We start from the raw sequence: 21,253 nt of genomic DNA on the forward strand, positions 1-21,253 counted from the left end.
TTTGATTTTTACACGTATAGGACCCCTCCAGCAAAGATGCATGCTTTAATTCTGCACTTTGAATGGACTGAAGCATTCCTACTGCCATGCTGAACTCTGTCCATCGGGTAAGGCTGTATGTTTTGACATTGTATCCGTATCCTCATTTCTACTTAATGCTTAAATTCAGATGTTCCAAGGCTATTTCACACAATACATTAATGAACAACAACCTGTCTTTTCAAGAGGCGTAGAAACTCTGAAAATGCAGTGGCATAGTGGCTAAGAGCAGGTGCACTCTGATCTGGAGGAACCAGGTTTGATTCCCAGCTCTGCCGCCTGAGCTGTGGAGGCTTATCTGGGGAATTCAGATTAGCCTGTGCACTCCCACACACGCCAGCTGGGTGACCTTGGGCTAGTCACAGCTTCTTGGAGCTCTCTCAGCCCCACCTACCTCACAGGGTGTTTGTTGTGAGGGGGGAAGGGCAAAGAGATTGTAAGCCCCTTTGAGTCTCCTTACAGGAGAGAAAGGGGGAATATAAATCCAAACTCCTCTTCTTCTTCAACAGGTATTCCAATCATGATGCACAATGACCCCCACATCCGATTATATTGGATGCGTACAATGATATTCTTGACAACATATGTGAAATTCCCGTTCTCTAGATTAGCTTGCCATCAATACACAAAGACCACTCATGCAACACACATCCAAATCATGAAATATAATTATAGATGGGTTATGCGAATCTGTCTTTCTATGAGTTACTCTCTTTTATCCATTAAGGTGGCATTGTACAAAAATTGCAGAGATCAGGAACTTACAGTATTAAAAAGTGCATTTTATTTGCAGTTATCCAAGCACAGAAGTGTCCACCATGTCTCCATTTTAAAAAAAATCACAAACCATTCTATGGCAATAAGACACCCTCAAACATTCACAGAGGGGCGCAGAGCAGGGAGGATGGGAAAGGAAGATGTTAAAAGCAGAAGCCGATTCTTTTTTAAATGAGAAAAAAAGGCAGTTCTGGTTCACAGTCAGGTCTTTCCACCATTCCTTCCAGGCATGAGAATGAAGGTCTGGCCGTGCGGACCATCATCGCTCGTGTTTCGTATTAGAGTCGCTACGTTCCACCGTCACCCCGTTGCCATTTCGAATTGCTTCCTTTCGGCTCCAGTCTCTTTCCATGTAGAATTCAGCTAACACTGGGCAATGGCTTGAGGCTACTCCACCCCATGACCAGTTGTCAGGGATCCAGGGGTTAGTGAGACCTTCTCTGACCACTGCCCAATAACCTGCAGAGACAGAAAATGTCAAGGAAAAAGAAAAGGGTGAAATTTTTTGAAGAAGACACCCAATGACAAAGCTTTGGGTCTTTTCCTTTTAGTATCCAAGGGAATGGCATAAAAAGGGTCTGAAAAACTGTAATCAACGTTCCCTGTAAGCCACGCAGCCATGCAGGTTGGGCAGCTGCCCAGCAGGGGTCGCTCTTGCGGGCAGCTCAGTTCTACTCAGTGAGAGTGAACTTCAGCACAGAGGTAAGGAAGCCTTAGAGGGACAGCTGACTGCAGTTCTTTTGAAATTAATCTACTGTGAATTTATTGTGTCTAGGAGCAGCATTAGGAAACTAATGAGAGCCACGTGTAAACTGCTAAAGCTTTCGAAAGGAAAAAAGCAGTAAAAAATGCAGAACAGTCACACCTCCTGACACCAGGGGATATGCAGTAGACATAGGCACAGGGAAAGCTACAGTTGGCCACACATCCCTTCTTCACATATTCACTGCAGAAACTATGAAATATTGCTAAGTAAAACATTCCCTGACTTAGATAACCCAGATCTTAAGAGCTAAGCCCTGGTTAGTATTTGGATGGGAAGCTACACAGAGGCAGGCAATAGCAAGCCACCTCTGAACATCTTTTCGCCTTGAAAACCCTATGAGGTCACCATACATTTGTTGCATCTCGATAGCAAAAAATCCAACCAAACAAAAAACACATCACAGCAACTTCCAGATACAGTGTGTTGTAGGTCTATTTGGAAGACAGACATCCAGGCTTCAGAGCTTTCTAAGGCCCTTTATACATGCAGCATTTACTCTGTGAACGTCAGCTTTGCAATGAGTTTCTTTGTTTTAGTGTGATTTTCCTGCTGCAAAGTGTCCCCAGTTGATCCAATCTGCCATTTAACCCACACATTCTCTCCATAACTTCCCACTGAGGAGATTGCTCTCTGATGCCTTTTTCCTTTTTCTTTTTTTTTTTTTGGGGGGGGGGGGCGTGTGCCATCTTGGATCTAGATTTATTTTGATAGTCCATGTTAATTTTTTTTAAAAAAGAAGAAAGTTCTTCTGACTGCTCTGAATTGCTGCCCCAAGAATGGGAGGAACTGCTGTTGGGTAGCCAGAGAGGAGCCAAACAACCCAATGCAAGCCAAAATGCATGCTGTTTCCCATCGCTTTCCCTGTGAAGTAAGAGGAAAAGTCATGCTTCAGAATTTTCAGAAACTGTGGAGATTCTCTGATCTGAGGGACAGTGAGTTTGGAGAAGGGGAAACGAGTGCATTACAGAGAATCCAACGCTTAATGTGAAGCAGACTGCAAGAGCATAAATGCCCTAAGTCTACTTAACAAAATGTGCTGACGGAAACTTATTTAGGTGCCCCAGATCTGGTGATTCTCACAGCATTACGACAAAAGCCTGATTCCGTATAGCCTTTGAATGTCCACCTCCTACAGAACTGGCAACTCACCAGTGAAAATCTTTTTCAAGCTACGACTGATCCAGATGTTGTCCAGTGACTTCGACCCCTGAGGGTTCTTTGTGCTGATGTTTGTAAACGTATTGGCGGGGACCAGATGGTGGAACTTCTCCTTCCTCAACAGGTCACAGTCGCTGCTGTCAGGAGCTTGACTGAAGTATCCTAAAATGATCACCTCTTTTTCTCCTGGGGAAGAAATAAAACAAAAATGGAGGGTTCAGTGAGTGACTGAGGAGAAGCCCCCCCCCCCAACCTTCACTCCTCTGATTCAATAGAGCTCTGCCTGTTCTCCTTTGCTATCCCCCTATGCATGGAACACCTAGCAAACCAGGTGCTCAGGAGCAGCAGCAGCCCATTGCTTTCACATCCTGCATGTGAGCTCCTAAAGCAGTGATGGCGAACCTTTTCGAGACTGAGTGCCCAAATGGCAACCCAAAACCCACTTATTTATCGCAAAGTGCCAACATGGCAATTTAACCTGAATACTAAGGTTTTCGCTGAGAAAAAATGGTTGGCTCCGAGGCGTGCGTTACTCAGGAGTAAGCTTGGTGGTAGTCGATCGCTTTGCTTTGAAGCAACCATGCAACTCATCCAACGGGTGAATCACCACCCTAGGAGGGTTTACTCAGAAGCAAACCCCATTGCCAGCAATCGAGCTTACTTCCAGGTAAACGATCACGCTTTAGTTCTTCGCATGGAAGTCCGTGGGGTTTAACAGCGCTTAACAGGGTTACCTACACTATTTCCCAAAAACTGGGTCTTAGGTTTAATGCTAATAATCGAGCCCAGCGGCCCAGGCCAGTCTAGATGTGTTTTGGGGGGGGGGGGACACTCTGTTTGCATGTGTCCACAGAGAGGGCTCTGTGCCACCTCTGGCACCCGTGCCATAGGTTCGCCATCACTGTCCTAAAGGCACCTGGTGGGCCACTGTGAGTAGCAGAGTGCTGGACTAGATGGACTCTGATCTGATCCAGCAGGCTCTTTCTTATGTTCTTAACACTTTTACTGATTTCCAAATGAGTATTTTTCTATTTTACATTCACATGCACAATATGTTTTTTAAATACACACACACATATTCTGGGAGAGCAACTGGGAATTTTACAAATGCACTCACTTTCTACTAGGTTAAATCTTTTTGATGCAAAATTTTATGTGGCCTCGATTTTTAATTAGTTTCTTTTGGACGGCTACCATCCCACCGGATTTCTGTACTCAGTTCCATCTCTGTGGCAGTGTACTGTACCTGGACTTTTAGCTTAATTATTTATGTTGGTCTTTGCTTCTGTATAATTCATTGCTAACATTCTCTTTTGGCCAAGTTTCCTTATCTGTTCTTGAAGCTGACCATCTGTGCAACAAGAGAAATTCTTGGGTTCAGCTACCAGATACCCTAAGGGATATGCTCAATAATGATGGAGAGAGGAGGCTCAAGATTTGATTAAACATCAATTAATAACTTGCTAAGATTCTATAAATATTTTCAGTTGTTAAAAGGTTAGAAATATTTAACAAGCGCAAAATGCGATGCCAAGAACCTACTGACTGTCGCATTATTTGTTTAAGCAGACATTTATTTCTCGGGAACATTTTCTAAATACTTATTGTGGACTCTTAAGACTCAAGTTATTATTGCTATGCAAATCATCAGCCAGCAGAGGGTGCCCATGATCAGTCAAAAATCCTCACCCTCTTGTATCCCATATTGCAACAACAGTACTTTACAAGGGTTCTCAAACCATAAATGTTACAGAGAGTACACAGCTAGAAAAGGCATTTGAACCCTTTCTGGTATAGCAAACACCCCGCTCTGTAAACAGGGGAACCATGTTGTAAAACAGACAACTGAGTGATTGTCACATTATTTGCAACCAATTTAAACGTATCTACGCTTACAAGGAAGTGTTTTCCCAGCACAACAGGTGTGGCTTTCCAAGCAATGCGTTCCTTCATACAGTTCAACTTGAAAAACTATTCCAGGTCAGAATGGTGATATGGGCAAGAAGGAGTTAACATGTCATGAACGGGGGAAAGTAACAGGAAAACTTAAATGGTCTCTAGTCCTTTGGATATTACAAAGGAAATAACACTAAGAGTAAAGCAGGATAACCTTTTGGGAAAGGGCATCATCCAATCCCCAGTCAGCCAACATTTTACATTTGGTTGGTCCACCTTGACTGCCCAGTCACATAAGTGGCTGCCAATACTATTTGGGAAAATTCCTTAATATTTTGGGGGTGGGGTCTAGGGATGGTGGGTTTGGGGAAGAACCTCAGCAGAGTATAATGCCTTAGAGTCTGGCCCTTTTCTCCAGAGGAACTGAGCTTTGCAGTCTGAAGATCAGCTGTAATTCCATAAGACCTTTTGACCTCACCTGGAGGCTGGAAGCCCCCTGATGGCAATTGCATAATCAGCACGGTCTGCATAGAAGGAATCTGGCCATATAAAAGGTATCTGCTTTTTCAAGGTTCCCACTTGGTCTTGCCTCCAATCCATATAAGTACTGAAGAACATGGATGGGCCTCTTGGGACTGTTATAGCTCTGGAGGTCTTGAAAGTTTTCTATACTTTGTCTCAGAAACAGATGTTAGTATGGTCAGATGACGTACAGCAGTTGAGACAATTATATAGTTCCGCATAAAAATATAGCCCCAAATGAATATGATAATTATAATTCATTTTCACATGCTGCCTTTGTCAAAGCCATTATTTTGTGCATTATTGAATATGGTACTTTGATTCAAGAGCATTTACAACTTTCAAACATATGGGCAGAAGCAGGGCTAGGTAGGCACTAGGACCCAGGTGGAGCATTCTACAAAAAAGAAGGTCCGGCATGTGAGTTCTGTGGCAGAAGAGTATACAACCCTACTAACATCTTTTTCTAAGTCAGTGTCAAGTAGGGTGATTAGAATCCTGGTCTATGACTTGGCTTCATTAGACTTGGAGCTGAGTTGCAACCAAAACAGAGAACCATCTGATGTTGTACCAGCAAAGCCTCACGAGAACAGAGGCTTCTTACACATGAGGAGGGAGGTGTGTGGGTTCTTACTGGGTCACTGATTGAGGCAGCACCCCATGGTACCTGCTTGGTCCCTGATGTAGGTAGAGAAGGTGCCATTTTGACAGTCGGCACAGCCAATCTTTGCTTCAGGGGGTTCAATTCTATGGGACCCAAAAAGGGTAGGGCCCATCTCCCAATGCCCCCTGAAGCAAAGTTCCACAAACCTGGACGGTGTCATCCAGAGACTCTCCTGAAGATATCCTGAAAGCTTTGTGACTGTACCTTCAGAAATGTGCACCCCGCAGACCTCCACCAGAAATTCCCCATTGACAGCAATGCAGCTAAGTCACTGCAGAACAAAGAATCTTGGGAAAATTTCGGGGGGTATCTGCATGGGGCCCATTTTTAAATGTATGGGCACCAAAATTTCAGGGTATCATCTGGTGACTGTCCTGATGATACCCCCCCAAGTTTGGTGCAGTTTGGTTCAGGGGGGCCAAAGTTATGGACCCTCAAAAGGGTAGCCCCCATCTCCTTAGCTCCCATTGGAAAGAATGGGGGATAGGGGCACCTCTTTTGGGGGTCCATAACTTTGGCCCCCCAGAACCAAACTGCACCAAAACTGGGTGGTAACATCAGGACAGTAACCGGATGATACCCTGAAATTTTGGTGCTGATATATCTATAAATGCGCCCCCTGCAGGCCAAAACGTGGAAAAACAACAAAAAATAAAAACGCATCCGAAATTCTCGATGTTCCCACAGATTCAGGGCAGTCTGAATCTGCAAGGTTCGGAATTTGACCAATCCAAGCCCATTGATCCGAATCTGGTCTGAATCAAATTGGAATGAATCTGGCTGGTATCGACCAACTCAAATTACTATGTCAGGCTGCACAGGGAGGCCACTGAAATTCACAAACACCAAGACAACTTCAATAAGAAAGAAGAGACTTTGAAAATAAGAAAGCATGGCTCCCAGTACTTAAAAAATGGACTGATAACCCCACCCACAATACAGTGCACTCAACCACATTTTTCCATCGCAAGTTCCACCCAAACACTTAATGATTGGTTCCCCACCCTGGGACATGAACAATACACCACACTAAACTTTCTCTTCTCACTAGACACAGTGTGAAACAGACTTTTCTCTGTGATACACCTCTGAAGATGCCAGCCACAGATGTAGGCGAAATGTTAGGAACAAGATCCACCAAACCATGGCCACACAGCCCGGAAAACCGACCAGAACTAGTATCAAGAAAATAGTTAGATAGTTGGCTTTGCCCAGTGAAGAAAAAGAACTCAAAAATCTAAAGGGCTCAGGGACCGATAAAAATGCAGGAATTGAGCAGATACCGTTACCTTAAAGAAACATTAGGTTAGGGACTTGTGAAGGGATTGAGGGAAATATCCCAAGAGGTAAGGTGACCCTATTTCGCTAGAGTGAGATTCTGGGGCTTAAGGAGGAGTTCCAAATAAAATCACTCTTCCTCTCTCACCGACAGAAATACCCTGTCAATTCAGGAAAGCTGTGGGTGTGTGAAAGTGTAGCTGTTTAAAGCAGACTTCTACGGTCCCTTGCCTTAAAGAACCACAACTTTTTACCTCCCTCGTCTTATCTACCACTAAGCATTGAGCTCTTCTAAACAAGAGACAACAGACAAATCCTTTTCTGTTGTGAAAGGAAGGTATTGGTATGAATCACTGAAGAAGGGGGGGAGGAGTAAAAAGTACCTCAGAGTCCTATTCTACCTTCCTGGGCTTCCCCTCCAATAGCGGCACATAATTCTAGCAGTTATTCATCAAAATTGCTTTATTGAACACTCACCAAAATCAACTTGGTCACTGCTAGTGGAAGGTGTGACGGGGACAGTGGAGAGATGAGAAAGCACTGGGCCGTCTGATGCACACACTTTAGTCCCTTAAAAGGGTTTTATTCAGCCAAGGCTGTTGGGGGTAGGCTGCTGTGGGGATGAGGGTGGCTTGACTCTCCTGTGCCAATGTGACAAGCAGGAAGGAGGTGGGAGGCATGCCACCAGAACAAAGAATCTTGGGAAAATTTCTGGGGGTGCCTGCATGGGGCGTATTTTTAGATGTATGGGCATCAAAATTTCAGGGTATCATCTGGAGACTGTCCTGATGATACCCCCCCCCCCCCACCAGTTTGGTGCAGTTTGGTTCAGGGAGGCCAAAGTTATGAATGGTGTAGGGATGAGGCATGTGAGTGAGGAGTATCTAGGGGAAATGGAGCCCAGGGGCAAAATCTGAATTTTCCGTGGTTCCCCCCCCCCCCCACACACCAGTGCCCTGGTCTACCCCTGTAGCTGGCAAAGCACCCACATCTATTGCCCAGTGCCGGCACTAGGGTCTACTGCCCGGAGCCGGAGAGGTGCCCAGGTCTACTGCCCAGAGTCAGCGAGCATGGCCTGGGCCTGGTCCCACATGATTAGATGGCATGCGCCTGGGGACATATGATACCCCATGTCCCTCTGGCAGACATGCCCCTGTGTGAGTGCATGCAATCCCAGCTTGCACAGCTAGGGCAGCTTTCCCCATCCCTGAGTGAAAGATGCCCAGGTTACATTTGTGGGCAAGGTACAGAAGTTGCCCTTGGGATGCCCCTAAGAGGGTATGAGTAAACATGCTGACCATCATTCCACAGTTCTTCTAGAATACTGCCAAGAGTGCTTCCCCCAAATGAGCAGTACAATGCTATTTTGGAGTCCATTTGCAAGGAAACTAATCAATATTTGTCTAATGGAGAATCACTCTGGAAGCTCTTTCCTAGCTTTAAAAAAATATGCATTAAAGTGGGGGGGGGGGATCTAACTCAATTGTGACCCAACAAATCTTGCATCAATTTTAGCAGCTTTAGTCTTTTAAAAGGAGCAATGAGTCTAGGCTAGAACAACCCTTTCTTTCCATGCTAAAGGTATAGCAGTCATGGTCAACAACAAGCAACTTACAGAGCCATGAAGCTCAAACACGCACAACGGATTGCATGCAAAGGCTCTCCCTCTCTGCACACCTCTTCTGAAACTGGAGATGGGTATGATGGATTCTGAAATTGGTTTTAAGCCACTGACCTTGAAAAACCAAGCTAAGTCATCCAATGTTTACAGCATGCCACATTTTTAGCTTTGGTAAACAACAAACAACAGGGTAGTTGCCCCAGACCCCAACAGAGCCCCAATGGCAACATATGTTATGGATGTGGAATCTATCTGGATCTCAGCCTGAAGTATCAGAAAAAGGGAAAGCAATAAGAAATGAAGAAACAGGGCTCTTTCACACATGCCAAATAATGCACTTTCAATCCACTGTAGTTGCACTTTGCAGCTGGATTTTACTCTGCAAAATGGCAATCGCCACTTGCAAATGATTGTTAAAGAGCATTGGAAGTAGAATGAAAGTGCATTATTCTTTAGATGTGAAGGTGAGGACAGATTCAAGGATCTAGTTGGCTACATGCAAGTGGGCAGGCTCAACTACACTCTCACCTTTAAAAAACACTCATGGTAGAAGCCCTTGGTATTTCTTAGAACAAACTTCAGTGTGAGATACTTTTGAAGAGCCTCCAGATGAGAGGTTAAGGTGTGATAGATCACACAAGCACTTTCCATCCCTTTAAATTTCCAGCTGATGTCTTAGCAAATTAAGGACGTCTTGACGAAACCCAAGGTCTTTTTATGAATTCACTGGGGGAGCCCAAAATAGGGCATTTCCGAGGTTTGTAAAATAGCTGAGGGTTGATGTATGTTTTTAAACCCAAGTGGATACAAGACCCACCAGAGTTTTTGTTTTTAATTTCTTTTAACTGCACAGGTTCAGTCTGAAGAAAAATAATGGCCTTACCTTTCAGTGTTTCCTGTAGAGTCTGTGCAAAAGCTGCTAGTTTGTGGCTATTGTGGTTTTTCACAGCATTGTCCCCCGTTGAGAGCAAAGGGGCCAGATGAATGTTAACCAGTGTGAGGTCATTCATCCCCACCTACATGCATGCGAGAAAGAAAGCATGAGCACACAGGCTTTTCATAGGACATCCACAAAGCCAGGCACCACTGTAAAAACTGAAACCATCTGCCAAGGTGACCATGAATCACTACAACAGAACTTCTCCTGCATCCCTGGCACATACCCCGCCCTCGGTCAGTATCTTGACATCCCCAGCCCACGCCTATAGTTCCTTTTACGGCATGAAGTCACGTTTGTTTCATCACACTGACAATTTTCACAGAAAATGAGTAACCATCAATTTAGAATTCTAAATTTAGATTTCTGCATTTAAATTTCACATTTGGAAGAATTCAGGAGAGAGTGTGTCAGGTTCAAATCCCAATGTAGTGTCGTCAGGCCAATTACTGTTTTGCCTAATCTCATTGGACTGCTGTGAAGATAGTTTAGGGATGTATCTCATATACCTCTGGGGATAGGAGAGATAAAAATTTGGAAGACAAGCAGACCTTAAATCTGAAGCCCTGTATTTCTTAAACTAGCGGTATTCTTCAGTAATCTGTCATTTTAAATAATCATCCCCCTCTCTAACTACATTGTATTCCTATATACCTGTGGTGGTGAACCTATGGCGCTCCAGATGTTCATGGACTACAATTCCCAACAGCCCCCAATTGGCCATGCTGGCAGGGGTTGATGGGAATTGTAGTCCATGAACAACTGGAGTGCCATAGGTTTGCCACCACTGCCAAATACTAACCAGGGGCGGATATTTCTGTTACAATCCTTTCCCTCTGCTATAATGAATTCTCACAGCTTTCCCTTTCCTTCCTGTCTTTTTGATGAGTGACAAACTATGAATGATCTCCATGATGCAGCTTATGTGAACAACATGAACTGTTACATGATTACAAAGGAAAAATTCGTTTAAGGAAACTGAGCTACTTTGGGATCCCAGCACGGCAGGAATTTTTGTTATCAACCAAGCTCCCCAATTTGGATTCCAAGAAAATTATTTTCCACTAAGTACACCATGATAATACTGCATATAAAAACATGCACGTGTTCTAAATGGGTCAAGTTTGCTAATATTCATCATGTAAGCAACCTGGACAGGGGTTGTGGACCAAATGGAGCAATATCAAGCTTAACACCCTTAGCAAAATTCCCTGTTGCTATCTCTGTCTAGCACCTTGCTACATAGCAGTCACAATTGTGACAATTATCTGACACATTTGAAAAAAGTGTTCTCATTAATAACCACGGAAAAGCTGTGCTTTGTTTGCATGTACAAGAAATTACTTTGGATCAAACATTTTATCCTGCAAGAAGGAGAAGCAGACACAGCAAAGCTCCTCCCCTAAGTCTGCTTGGCCCAACTGTCACTTGCCCCCTTCCTTCCTCTCACCAGTGGCCATTTTGGGAAGGGAAAGCAAGTGAGATCTTTCTTGGCAGCCTGGTTGGCCCAACAGCTCCTAATCTCTCCATTAACAGCTAGTTGCCTTTGAAGACAGAGCAAAATGTAGTATGGTCCTCGTTTGTGTATCTGCTTTCACTAAATTGGGCATAACATTGGGTGCTGTGTGGTTTCCAGGCTGTATGGCCGTGTTCTAGCAGCATTGTCTCCTGACGTTTCGCCTGCATCTGTGGCTGGCATCTTCAGAGGATCTGATGTTGGGAAAGCAAGTGGAGTACATATATCTGTTGGAGTGTCCAGGGTGGGTGGAGAAACATTGTCTGTGAGTAACAAAGAAGGCAACCAGGTCAATAGTTGAGGGCATCTGAATAGAAGTATGAGTAACAATGAAGACTATAGCATGGGAGTAACAATGGACATAGAATATTACATGGACATAGAATATTATTTGAAAAAACAGAAATTCTGGACCACTCTGAAAGCCACTACGTCAGACTACACAGAGAAGCAATTGAAATCCATAAGCACATGGACAATTGGATGACTTAGCTTGGTTTTTCAAGGTCTGTGACCTTGCTATCTCCATTGTTACTCCCATGCTATAGTCTTCATTGTTACTCATACTTCTATTCAGATGCCCTCAACTATTGACCTGGTTGCCTTCTTTGTTACTCACAGACAATGTTTCTCCACCCACCCTGGACACTCCAACAGATATATATACTCCACTTGCTTTCCCAACATCAGATCCTCTGAAGATGCCAGCCACAGATGCAGGCGAAACGTCAGGAGACAATGCTGCTAGAACGCGGCCATACAGCCCGGAAACCACACAGCACCCAAGTGATTCCGGCCGTGAAAGCCTTCGACAATACATTGGGCATAACATTCATTAGTTGCTTTGGATTTTTCTTTTGAAAAATCAAAGTGGAATATAGAAATATCAAAATAAATAGATATCAAAGTAGACGAGGGTCAGCTATATACTGGAGTATAAAATCGCAGAAGCAAAGAAAACAACAGGTCTCTTGAACACATTACCTTGAAGTGTGCAACATAAGGTTGAGGGTACGTCTGCCTCCCATTCCCATTTGTGTGCGAGTTCTCATATGTGGTGGCATCCTTCAACTCTACACCTGCAGTCACATCCCACAAGAAGCCCAAATATTCCACACCCTGGGAAGTAAAAGGGAAAAATTAATGAAGAAAGACCTCTTGTGTTTAAAAAAAAACCAAAACTCATACAACTACTCAAACCAAGACCAAAAATATACCAAAAATGAGCAATATTCTGAAGCCCCAGTTCAGGAATCCTACTCCAAGGTTTGGTTTACCTAAACTGGCTCTTGTCAACTGTCTTTGTGTGAGAAGATGTTCCCAGAGGTAACAGAGTTTTTAATCATGATAAAGAGAATTATGATGAACGGGCCACTTGAATTCACCACAAAGGTCTCTCACAGACATTATTTGTACCTGTGATGGATCAAGAACTTATCAAGTCTGGCTAGACACCTCCAGAAAATATACAAGCAGAATATGAAGACATCCTTTCCCCACTGATTAGCCCCCCAGTAGTTGGTGTTTGGACATGTGGTTCAACTCAATTACTATGGCTAAAAGTACAGGATAATGATTATTATTATTATTTCAACTTATTTCCTGCCCTTTACAATAGTCTCAGGGTGGGTTACAAAAAAAGCTTGATAAAACCCAAGGTCTAAAATTCCCACCCCAACCTCCCTCAAAAGTGGGCAGATTGTACAGGACACCTCGAGCCCCCCACCCACCCACACCAGTATGAAGTAACAGCTGAACACCCAGGTGAAGAGGCTGGTCTTCACCCAGTTCTGGAACACCAAAAGAGCAGATGCCTGGCGGGCGCCAGTGGGAGGACCTTCCATAGTGCAGGGGCTATTTTGACAAGGACCTCCAGACTACCCCTCCCCCCCACCTCTGAAGAAGGTGGGACAGCTAGATGACCCTCCTGCTCTGACCTCAGTGTCCAAACAGGGATACATGGGCAAATGTGCTCTGTCAAGTACCCAGGACTTAAGCTGTTTAGAGCCTTGTAGATTAATACCTGTACTTTGATTTGGCCTAGTAGTGCATCAGAAGCTAGTGCAGACTCCTCAGATTTAGGGTAATGTGATCCCAGTACGAAACACCTGTCAGATCTATCCATCATGATGCTGTCTAAACACTTTTTAAAGCTACATCACCCATCACAGCCCCTCTGTGTCTTCTGACTCTGAGGCCCATGAATATATTACACTTCGTTATGAAGAAGTACTTGTTTATTTTTTGCTGTCTATCAATATGTTTGGATGACTGAAGAAGAAGAAAAATTGCTATCCATTTCCTCCACACCATGCATAATTTTTCAACTGCTAAACAAATCATCCTCTATCCTTAGTTTCCCTACTTGGAAACTGGAGTTTTGATACGTGTCTTTCAATCCTCTAGCCCAGAGGTCTTCAAACTATGGCCCTCCAGATGTTCAGGAACTACAATTCCCATCAGCCTCTGCCAGCATGGCCAAGTAGCAGGGCTGATGGGAATTGTAGTTCCTGAACATCTGGAGGGCCATAGTTTGAAGACCCCTGCTCTAGCCAAAAGGCCACATCTCTAAATTTAGGATATTTTGTTAGTACATCAACATTTGTACACTGGATCTCTTTTAAGAATTCTTGCACATATACCAATCACTGCCAGCACCTTGTTCAGTTTCCCGTTGGTACGCTTTTGTCTCTTGTTACAACTCCGTTTAACTTTGTGCACCTTTCAGCTGACAGCACTGAATTTTGGAAATTAAATCTGCCCCCTTGCCATGAATAAGGCTTATTCTGGGATGAGCGCCAGGCTGGCACCCTGTCGAAAGAGCAAAAACTGAACTTGTTCGTAAAATATTTTGAAGCTATGGCTGTGAAACCATTCATTTGTGAGTTTTGACTGCAGTAAGATTTTTATGTTTCTGAATTTTTTGTAAATGCAGTGGATGGGAACCTGTTCCACAGAAATGACCAGTAGAGGTAAACCTTTCCCTCTTTGCCCTTTCTGCAGCAGACATGATGCCAAAAAGGCTATGCTGGGAGCTGCAGAATATGTGTGGATTACAGGCCATGCAAACAGGGAAACTGTTAGAGAAGGAAGCAACCAACACCCTCTTTTCTGCCTTTGGTGTCAGCAGAAACTGTACAGCCAGAGGGATTCTTCTTGTGCCAACAGAAAGGAGTCAGAGGATCCAACCCAATGTGTTGAGACTACACAGCTCAATTCAGCCATCTTGCAGAATTATGATTTAATTAAACTCCGTTATAATGAATGTGACTGAAGGCGGGACACTCTGTGATTATAGTTAGCATCCATCAAACCAGGTTCTGAAGACACAGATTTAAATTAGTTTATTATTCACCAGAGGTAGGCATAATCAAGTGTTGTAGACCTCATAACTTAGATACCAGCTTGTTCTCCAGTAATTTCCCTTCCTGGCTACTGAGTGAAGGCAATGAAACCAGCATTAATAGAAAGATACCAGGAGATGAGTGGTATCCTAGAAGCCAAACCATGGTTTTACAATCTAAAGGAATGGTTCTTCATCACGCCTCAACCAAGCCTTCTCCTTGGATCCCATTGGTAAATCCCTGATAACAGAAGGAATTTGGGCCCAGAGGCGTAACTCCAAGGGGACCAGGGTGTGCGTGACGCACCAGGCGCGTGCCCCTGTGGGGGCGTAGCGAGGGCATTCCGGGGGCATGGTGGCGGTGTTCTGGGGCAGGAGGACACACCAGTGCACCGGGTGCTTTCCCCCCTTGCTATGCCTCTGTTTGGGCCCCACCCATAATAGGGGGAAGGGACCTTCAGAAACAGAATGAGGGGTAACGGGGAAGGTGGGAATCTCTGCAAACCACCACTGTTCTATTAGCAGATGTTTACTATTTGCGCCAACCCATATTTACAGGAATCACTTTGAACAACTAGATTACAGCATAAAATCTGTCCGAACACAAGCATCCTTGGAGGCTAGTGGGTAGACACAAATATGTGTGGTTTAAACAGAACTCTTCTCTTTTTTGAACAAAAACTTACTGCAGTGTGAGGGGAAAAAGTGAGCATTTCCAAAATCAATAACAAAGTCATGGGGAAATTCAATTATCAGAAGTCAGCTCAAAGCAGAAAAGAAATACAATCCTTAACCGCTACCTTTTTAAAAAAATTGCAGAAGGCTTTATCACAGATTAAACTATGCCATTAGATAGACAAAAACAAAATGTTACAAGGAGTCACAATGATGAGACCAGAATACCTTTTGGGGTTCGCCTGAGACCTTCTCAGAAGTAACTCCTTTCCAGCACCCTCGTGGGCCTCTCCACTTGCGAATATTCGGCAGAGTTGGCTGATTTAACTCCATGCAAAACTGGAGAGAGACAACATAAGCAACAGAAGTCACAACACAAGAGCATTCGTAGGTCTTTACTAAAGTACAAAATTCTTCTACAATATCTCAGTCTGTAAACATTTCTGAGTAAGCGATTCATTTTAAAAGAAACAGGACTAAGAAACAGTTTAAAGAATATGGGGGTAGGAGGAGTAAGTGTCCTAGAAAACGTTTCAGTTTTAGGATTTTTCAAAATAACTTGGAGAGGGAATTTAATTCAAAGTACAGGATTTGGGGGTGGGGGAGGTTCCCCCCAATTCTTGAACGAGGCTACTGGTTTTCACTGGTGACACAGCCTTACATTAGACAAGGTGCCTAAACCAAGGATTCAGAAGCAGTCACGGTAATTAAAACAATCTCAAAAAATGCAACATTCTATTAATAGCACTGAAACGCGTGCCCTTCCCAAAGAAGGTGGAGAAGACTGTTGGATTTCCAGCGCTTCAGTGTCGCATTCAATTTGAGTCACATCCCACAAGAACCTCGGAAGGAACAGGCTTTTAGCTGATGGCAGGTGGTGTGTTGATCAGATTTGTCTTAAAAGACTGGATCCTCTGGGGAAGTCTGCTAGAAGCAGCCAGTGCTAAACGTGAAGCATTACACTTTCAACTCAAAGCTTTCCACATGTCAATCTGGCAGCCTTGCCAAATCAAAAATTCCCGTTATCCTTGGTTGCCAGGATCAGACTGCTGTCAAACCAGGTCTGTTAACTGACAACTAAACAATTTATCCATTCGTTTTGTTATTATAATACAATTTCAGAGTACATTATGCTTTGCTGAGTGACATAACAGGAAGAGTGCCCAGCTGACATTTTCACAGAGTGGGAGATCAAGGGAGAGGAAGAAAGAGAAAATGGATAAATAATGAAAAGCAGACAAGCTTGAATAAATTCTGTTCTGCTGGTAACATGTATGTGCAGTTTACATTTCAAGTACAGTTTTACCATAGAGTTTCTGAAAATTCCTAGAGAGGCATGACTCCATTTCTGGGTTTTTCCTAGAAGTGATGTCATACCAACGGTGCCCCCACACATTCACCTCAGACTTTTGCCAAGTCATGCTTGGTAACCTTAGTACTATGAGCAAAAGAGGAAGTCTTTCACTCTTTGGCAATTGAGTACCTTAAGATCACAAATCTTTGCTTTCTGTAACAAACAAGTGAGTCCAGATGTTTTTAAACTTATGCTTTACCTTCTTTCTTAAATAAACTTTTAAAATCCATTTTGTGTTTCAGGGCCCATGGCTCCATTTTGCTACCACCCCAAAAGGCTGGGTCAGACCTTTGACAGCTGTGCAGCCAGCAAGGGATGCTCTGTTCAAAGGAAGAAGCAGAAATCCAGGCTCCAATTATTAATATCAAGCTTGGCCAATCCTGAGGCTTCATACTGCCTGCCAATTGCCTGCCCTGTTGCTCCAAGTCTTGTTTTCTTAACAGGGGCTCTGAAGTCTGCAAACATACAGTCCTAAACAGTTAGCTAAACTAGATCCCTGCTCTAACCTGTGAAGCTTGTACTGGGAAATCATGTATCTGAATCATATTTTCAAAACAAATATACAAAAAAATGCTTACAAATGAAGATCACACCTTATTGTGTCAAATGCATAATTACAACTTCTCAGTGTAGCTCAGGCGCCCAACTCTGGCATGAAAACTTGCTGGTGTCCTTGGGCCAGGTCACTCTCAGCCAGCTTACTACACAGGGTTGTTGGGAGGATAAAATGGAGGAGGTGATGTATACATGAGTTCCTTAAAGGAAGTGATGTATACATGAGTTCCTTAATGTGATGTATACATGAGTTCCTTAAAGGAAGGGTGTACTAAATATGTATGAATCAGATAAAGAAATAAATAAATAAATAAATAAATACATACATACATACATACATACATACATACATACATACATACATACATACATACATACATACATACATAAGTATATAATACATGGGGAAACAAAACAAATACAGTCTTCACAATAGCAGCTATTCTATCCCCATGCAGACATACACCTTGCCGGGGGGGGGGGGGGGTCACATAAATTGAACAAAACAAATAATAAATAAATAAAAGTAAACAATCATGATTGAAGCAGTGTTATATTGGTTTCCTTACAGTGCTGAGTCATTCCTCATTTGACTCAGCGCTGACATACACAGATACTGTGTAAATTGATCTACTATGGACAGATTGGAAGTAATATGACACTACTTAAAAGATGAACTCCTAAATAAGTGGAAGACTATTTGCACTCATTATAAAGACCTACATATGATTTGATACACAACTCTTCCTACTAGTTTGATTATTTTTGCACTAATGTAATATATGATTTGTACACACACACACATTTTGACCTCTGAAAAAGACCTTTGGGTTGAAATGCATCAGGTCAATATTTGTAACGTCTTATGTGCTGTTATTGTGGGGGTTTTATTGAAGATTCAACTCCTGAATTTATATTTCCATTGAATTTCTACAATTTTAAACAGTTGCAAATGTTAATATATTCTTCTTACAGTGTAATAAAAATATTTTGCATACAGTTTTAATATTCCCTCAGATTTTCTCAAACCTTTGGTTCCTTCCTTACAGATGGGCCTTTTGGAACTCGCAAGTAAAATATTTCTCAATCATAAGGCATATGACTAACTAACACAAGGTTTCTGCAGGCAGGTGACCTCTCTTAAAAGTTCCATCCAAGTTGGAAACATTGATTTTTGCTCAGCTCTTGGTCAGAGGTCGAATTAGTAACTATTCAGATTACGCATTAATACTGCATCAAAAAAGATATGCTGCAAAGAATGTCTTTAGCAGTTAATTATTCATTAAAGAGGAAACAAAACAAAATAAAATAAAAATCAATTGTAATGGACCTCGCTAGTTTCCAGGGGAAACATCTTTAAATATTTAAGAAGTAAATATATCAAATTATTTTTCTCAGATTAAAGGGCAGAAGTCAATGAAAACAAAACGCTAAAGGCAAAAGGATGAAGTTGAAGGAAAATGAGAAAACATCTCAACAGAAAATCAGCACCACAAGCAAAGATAGAATGAGTGATTTTATCTCCCTTCCCCTCTTCACCATATAGTGGCTACTCCAAGTATTGGAAAGGATTCAGTGGTGGGATCCAAAAATTTTAGTAACAGGTTCCCATGGTGGTGGGATTCAAACTGTGGCGTAATGCCAATGGGGCTGGGCAGGGCCCGACGGGGGCGTGGCCGGGCATTCTGGGGGCGGGGCATTCCTGGGCGGGGCTGTGGCAAGGACGCAGCCGCTGCGCCGGTCCTTGGGCGGGAAACAAATGCACACAGGCGCAGGCTGCCAGGCACGCCAGTGCACCTCCTGCTAGACTGCTTCAAGTTCTGTGCGCTACTGCTGAGAGGAGGGGCGTAACTAAGGCAAAAATTACATGGCAAAATCACCAATTAGTAATCCCCTCTCGGCACATACAAATAATTAGTAACCTACTTTTGGGAACCTGTGGGAACCTGCTGGATCCCACCTCTGAAAGGACTGCTGTGGGACTGGGAACATCTGCAATCCTTGAGTGAGAACATCACTGCATCTAATGCATAGCCCTTCAAAATTGAACAAAATCCTGACATGAAATGATATTTGAAAACAGGTGAATAGCATACTATGACATTTTCGACTTTTCACGATGGGAATGCAAAATGAAATCAAGAGATCAATTATTAGAAGATCAAGTATGGTTTTTCTATGCACCGTTACTAGAAATATTCAAAATAAGGGAAAGATCTCAGGATTTTGAAGATTCCAAGACTGAATCTGAAGTGGAACTACACATGAATGACAAACAAGTTACTGCTAAAAAGTATAAGTGTTGAGATTCGACACAGAATAAGAACGAGTGATAGACTATGACAAAATGGACATCAACTTTGGGTATAATATACATATGGAACAGTGGGGAAATATATGGTTAAAGAGCCTTAATAATTTCCAGACTTAAAGAAAACTTTTATAAAATGATGTATTGTTGGTACCTGATGCCAAAGAAATTGGCAAAGATGCATAAAAACATTTCAAATGTTTGTTGGATCATCATGAAGGAACTTTTTTACCACTTACAGTGGACATATAACAAGGCTAAAATTGTTGGCTGCAAATACATTCAATCATTCAAAATATTTAAAAGACTAATATACAAAGGAAACTAGAAGCTTTCCTTTTGCGTCATATAGACAGACCACTTTTTAAAAATGGAACTTTGCTTTTATATACAGCAACAGCAGCAAGAATATTATATGAGCAAAAATGGAAAACTTCATCTATACCTACAACAGAAGATTAGGAGAACTTATTGAAATTCATCATTGGAAACCCCTGATAGATAGACCTTTTACAGAAAAAATGAACTGATGATATGTGAATTTTGAAAAATAGAACAAGAAAACAGATATAACCAAAAAAGTGTGAAACTTATTAATAACTAAGAATTAATTTTACTATTGTAACTTGAGAGCAAGAAGAAAACTTTTAAGTTTGTTTATATTTGGTACAGACAATATCAAGAGCCCTCGCTTTCCCCTATTATATGTACTTTTTGTGTTTTTCCCCTCTTTTTTGTTTGTTAAGTTTTAATAATAGTAAATAATAAATAAAACAAAAACCTGAAACCTACTAGTCTACTCTTTGGCAGAGAAAAGGGTGTGTGGAATAATAACCACTTCTGTTTCTGGGGAAGAAAGTTGAACTTGTCCCCCATTCCACCCCTGGTCCCCTAATAGCCACTTAAGTGATAGACTTAAGAAAGAAGTCTACCTTCTGAATTTCAAATAAAGGAGGATAATTTCACAGTCTGCCCTTATTTTCTGCACCCAGTTCCCCATATAGCTAAAGTTTTGTGGGCATGCTTGGTGGGTTGCCTACTGTGAAGCTGACAAACATTAACATGTCTTTAAACCTCTAGGCATAAGCTCCTTCAAAATCTAGCAGCTGTCCCACACTTCTCCATGCCAGAACATTCATTCACCCAACCAGTTTCAATCCTCTGATTCCCAGCTCCATTACTATTCAGTTCAGCCTTCATCAAAACCAGACATCAGCAAATAATACAGCAGATCAGCAGAACAAGATGAATGACCATAAAACAATTATTAGTTTAAAATATAACAATTTAGATAATAAAGTCAACAGCTTTATTACTGGCTACACAACCAACGGTCAAAGTGATCTGCTCTTGTGCAAGCAGGCTGGCTGGTTGTGATTACTAATTGGAGCCCAACGACGAAAAACATTTATTCACAGCTATCTTATGGCGACTCAGCAGCGTTTTCAAGACAAGAGATGTTCAAAGGTGGTGTTGCCATTGTTTGCCTCTGCATCTAGTCCCTGATATTCCTTGGAGGTCTCATATCTGAATACTAGCCAAAGTTGAGGCCCAAGGTCACCCAGCAAGATTTCATGGCATGATTGGTATTAAAACCCAGGTTTCTCAGGTTCTAATACCATGCTGGCTCTCATTTAGCTTTTGAGCTATGAGTGACACAAAAACCTTGAGATGTGTACCACTTGCTATCACACAAGTGTCATTTGCAACAGTGTTCTGCTGTGGTAGAAATCAACACGAGCCCTCATTTATTTAGCTGTTTATACACAGGGGTGTACCGGGGGGAATGTCCCAGGCAGCCTGGTGGGGTGGGGCCATGGGTCGCCCCTCAGCCCGGTCCC

General features: G+C 42.6%; 1 protein-coding gene across 1 annotated transcript in view; it reads right to left on the minus strand.

Moving 5' to 3' along the window:
- Window positions 1–800: 800 nt before the first annotated feature.
- EEPD1 (endonuclease/exonuclease/phosphatase family domain containing 1) overlaps window positions 801–21,253 on the minus strand; it is a 66,159-nt gene continuing 45,706 nt past the window's right edge. Inside the window, exons 3-7 of the mRNA XM_048511556.1 lie at window positions 15,421–15,531; window positions 12,159–12,293; window positions 9,605–9,737; window positions 2,732–2,926; window positions 801–1,275 (exon numbers count right to left, since the gene is read on the minus strand). Coding sequence (XP_048367513.1) covers window positions 1,076–1,275; window positions 2,732–2,926; window positions 9,605–9,737; window positions 12,159–12,293; window positions 15,421–15,531 — 774 coding nt within the window. The 3' untranslated portion in view covers window positions 801–1,075. The remainder of the gene's footprint in view (window positions 1,276–2,731; window positions 2,927–9,604; window positions 9,738–12,158; window positions 12,294–15,420; window positions 15,532–21,253) is intronic.

Source organism: Sphaerodactylus townsendi, linkage group LG11 (assembly GCF_021028975.2).
Source record: "Sphaerodactylus townsendi isolate TG3544 linkage group LG11, MPM_Stown_v2.3, whole genome shotgun sequence".
In the NCBI taxonomy this organism is placed as follows: Eukaryota; Metazoa; Chordata; class Lepidosauria; order Squamata; family Sphaerodactylidae; genus Sphaerodactylus; species Sphaerodactylus townsendi.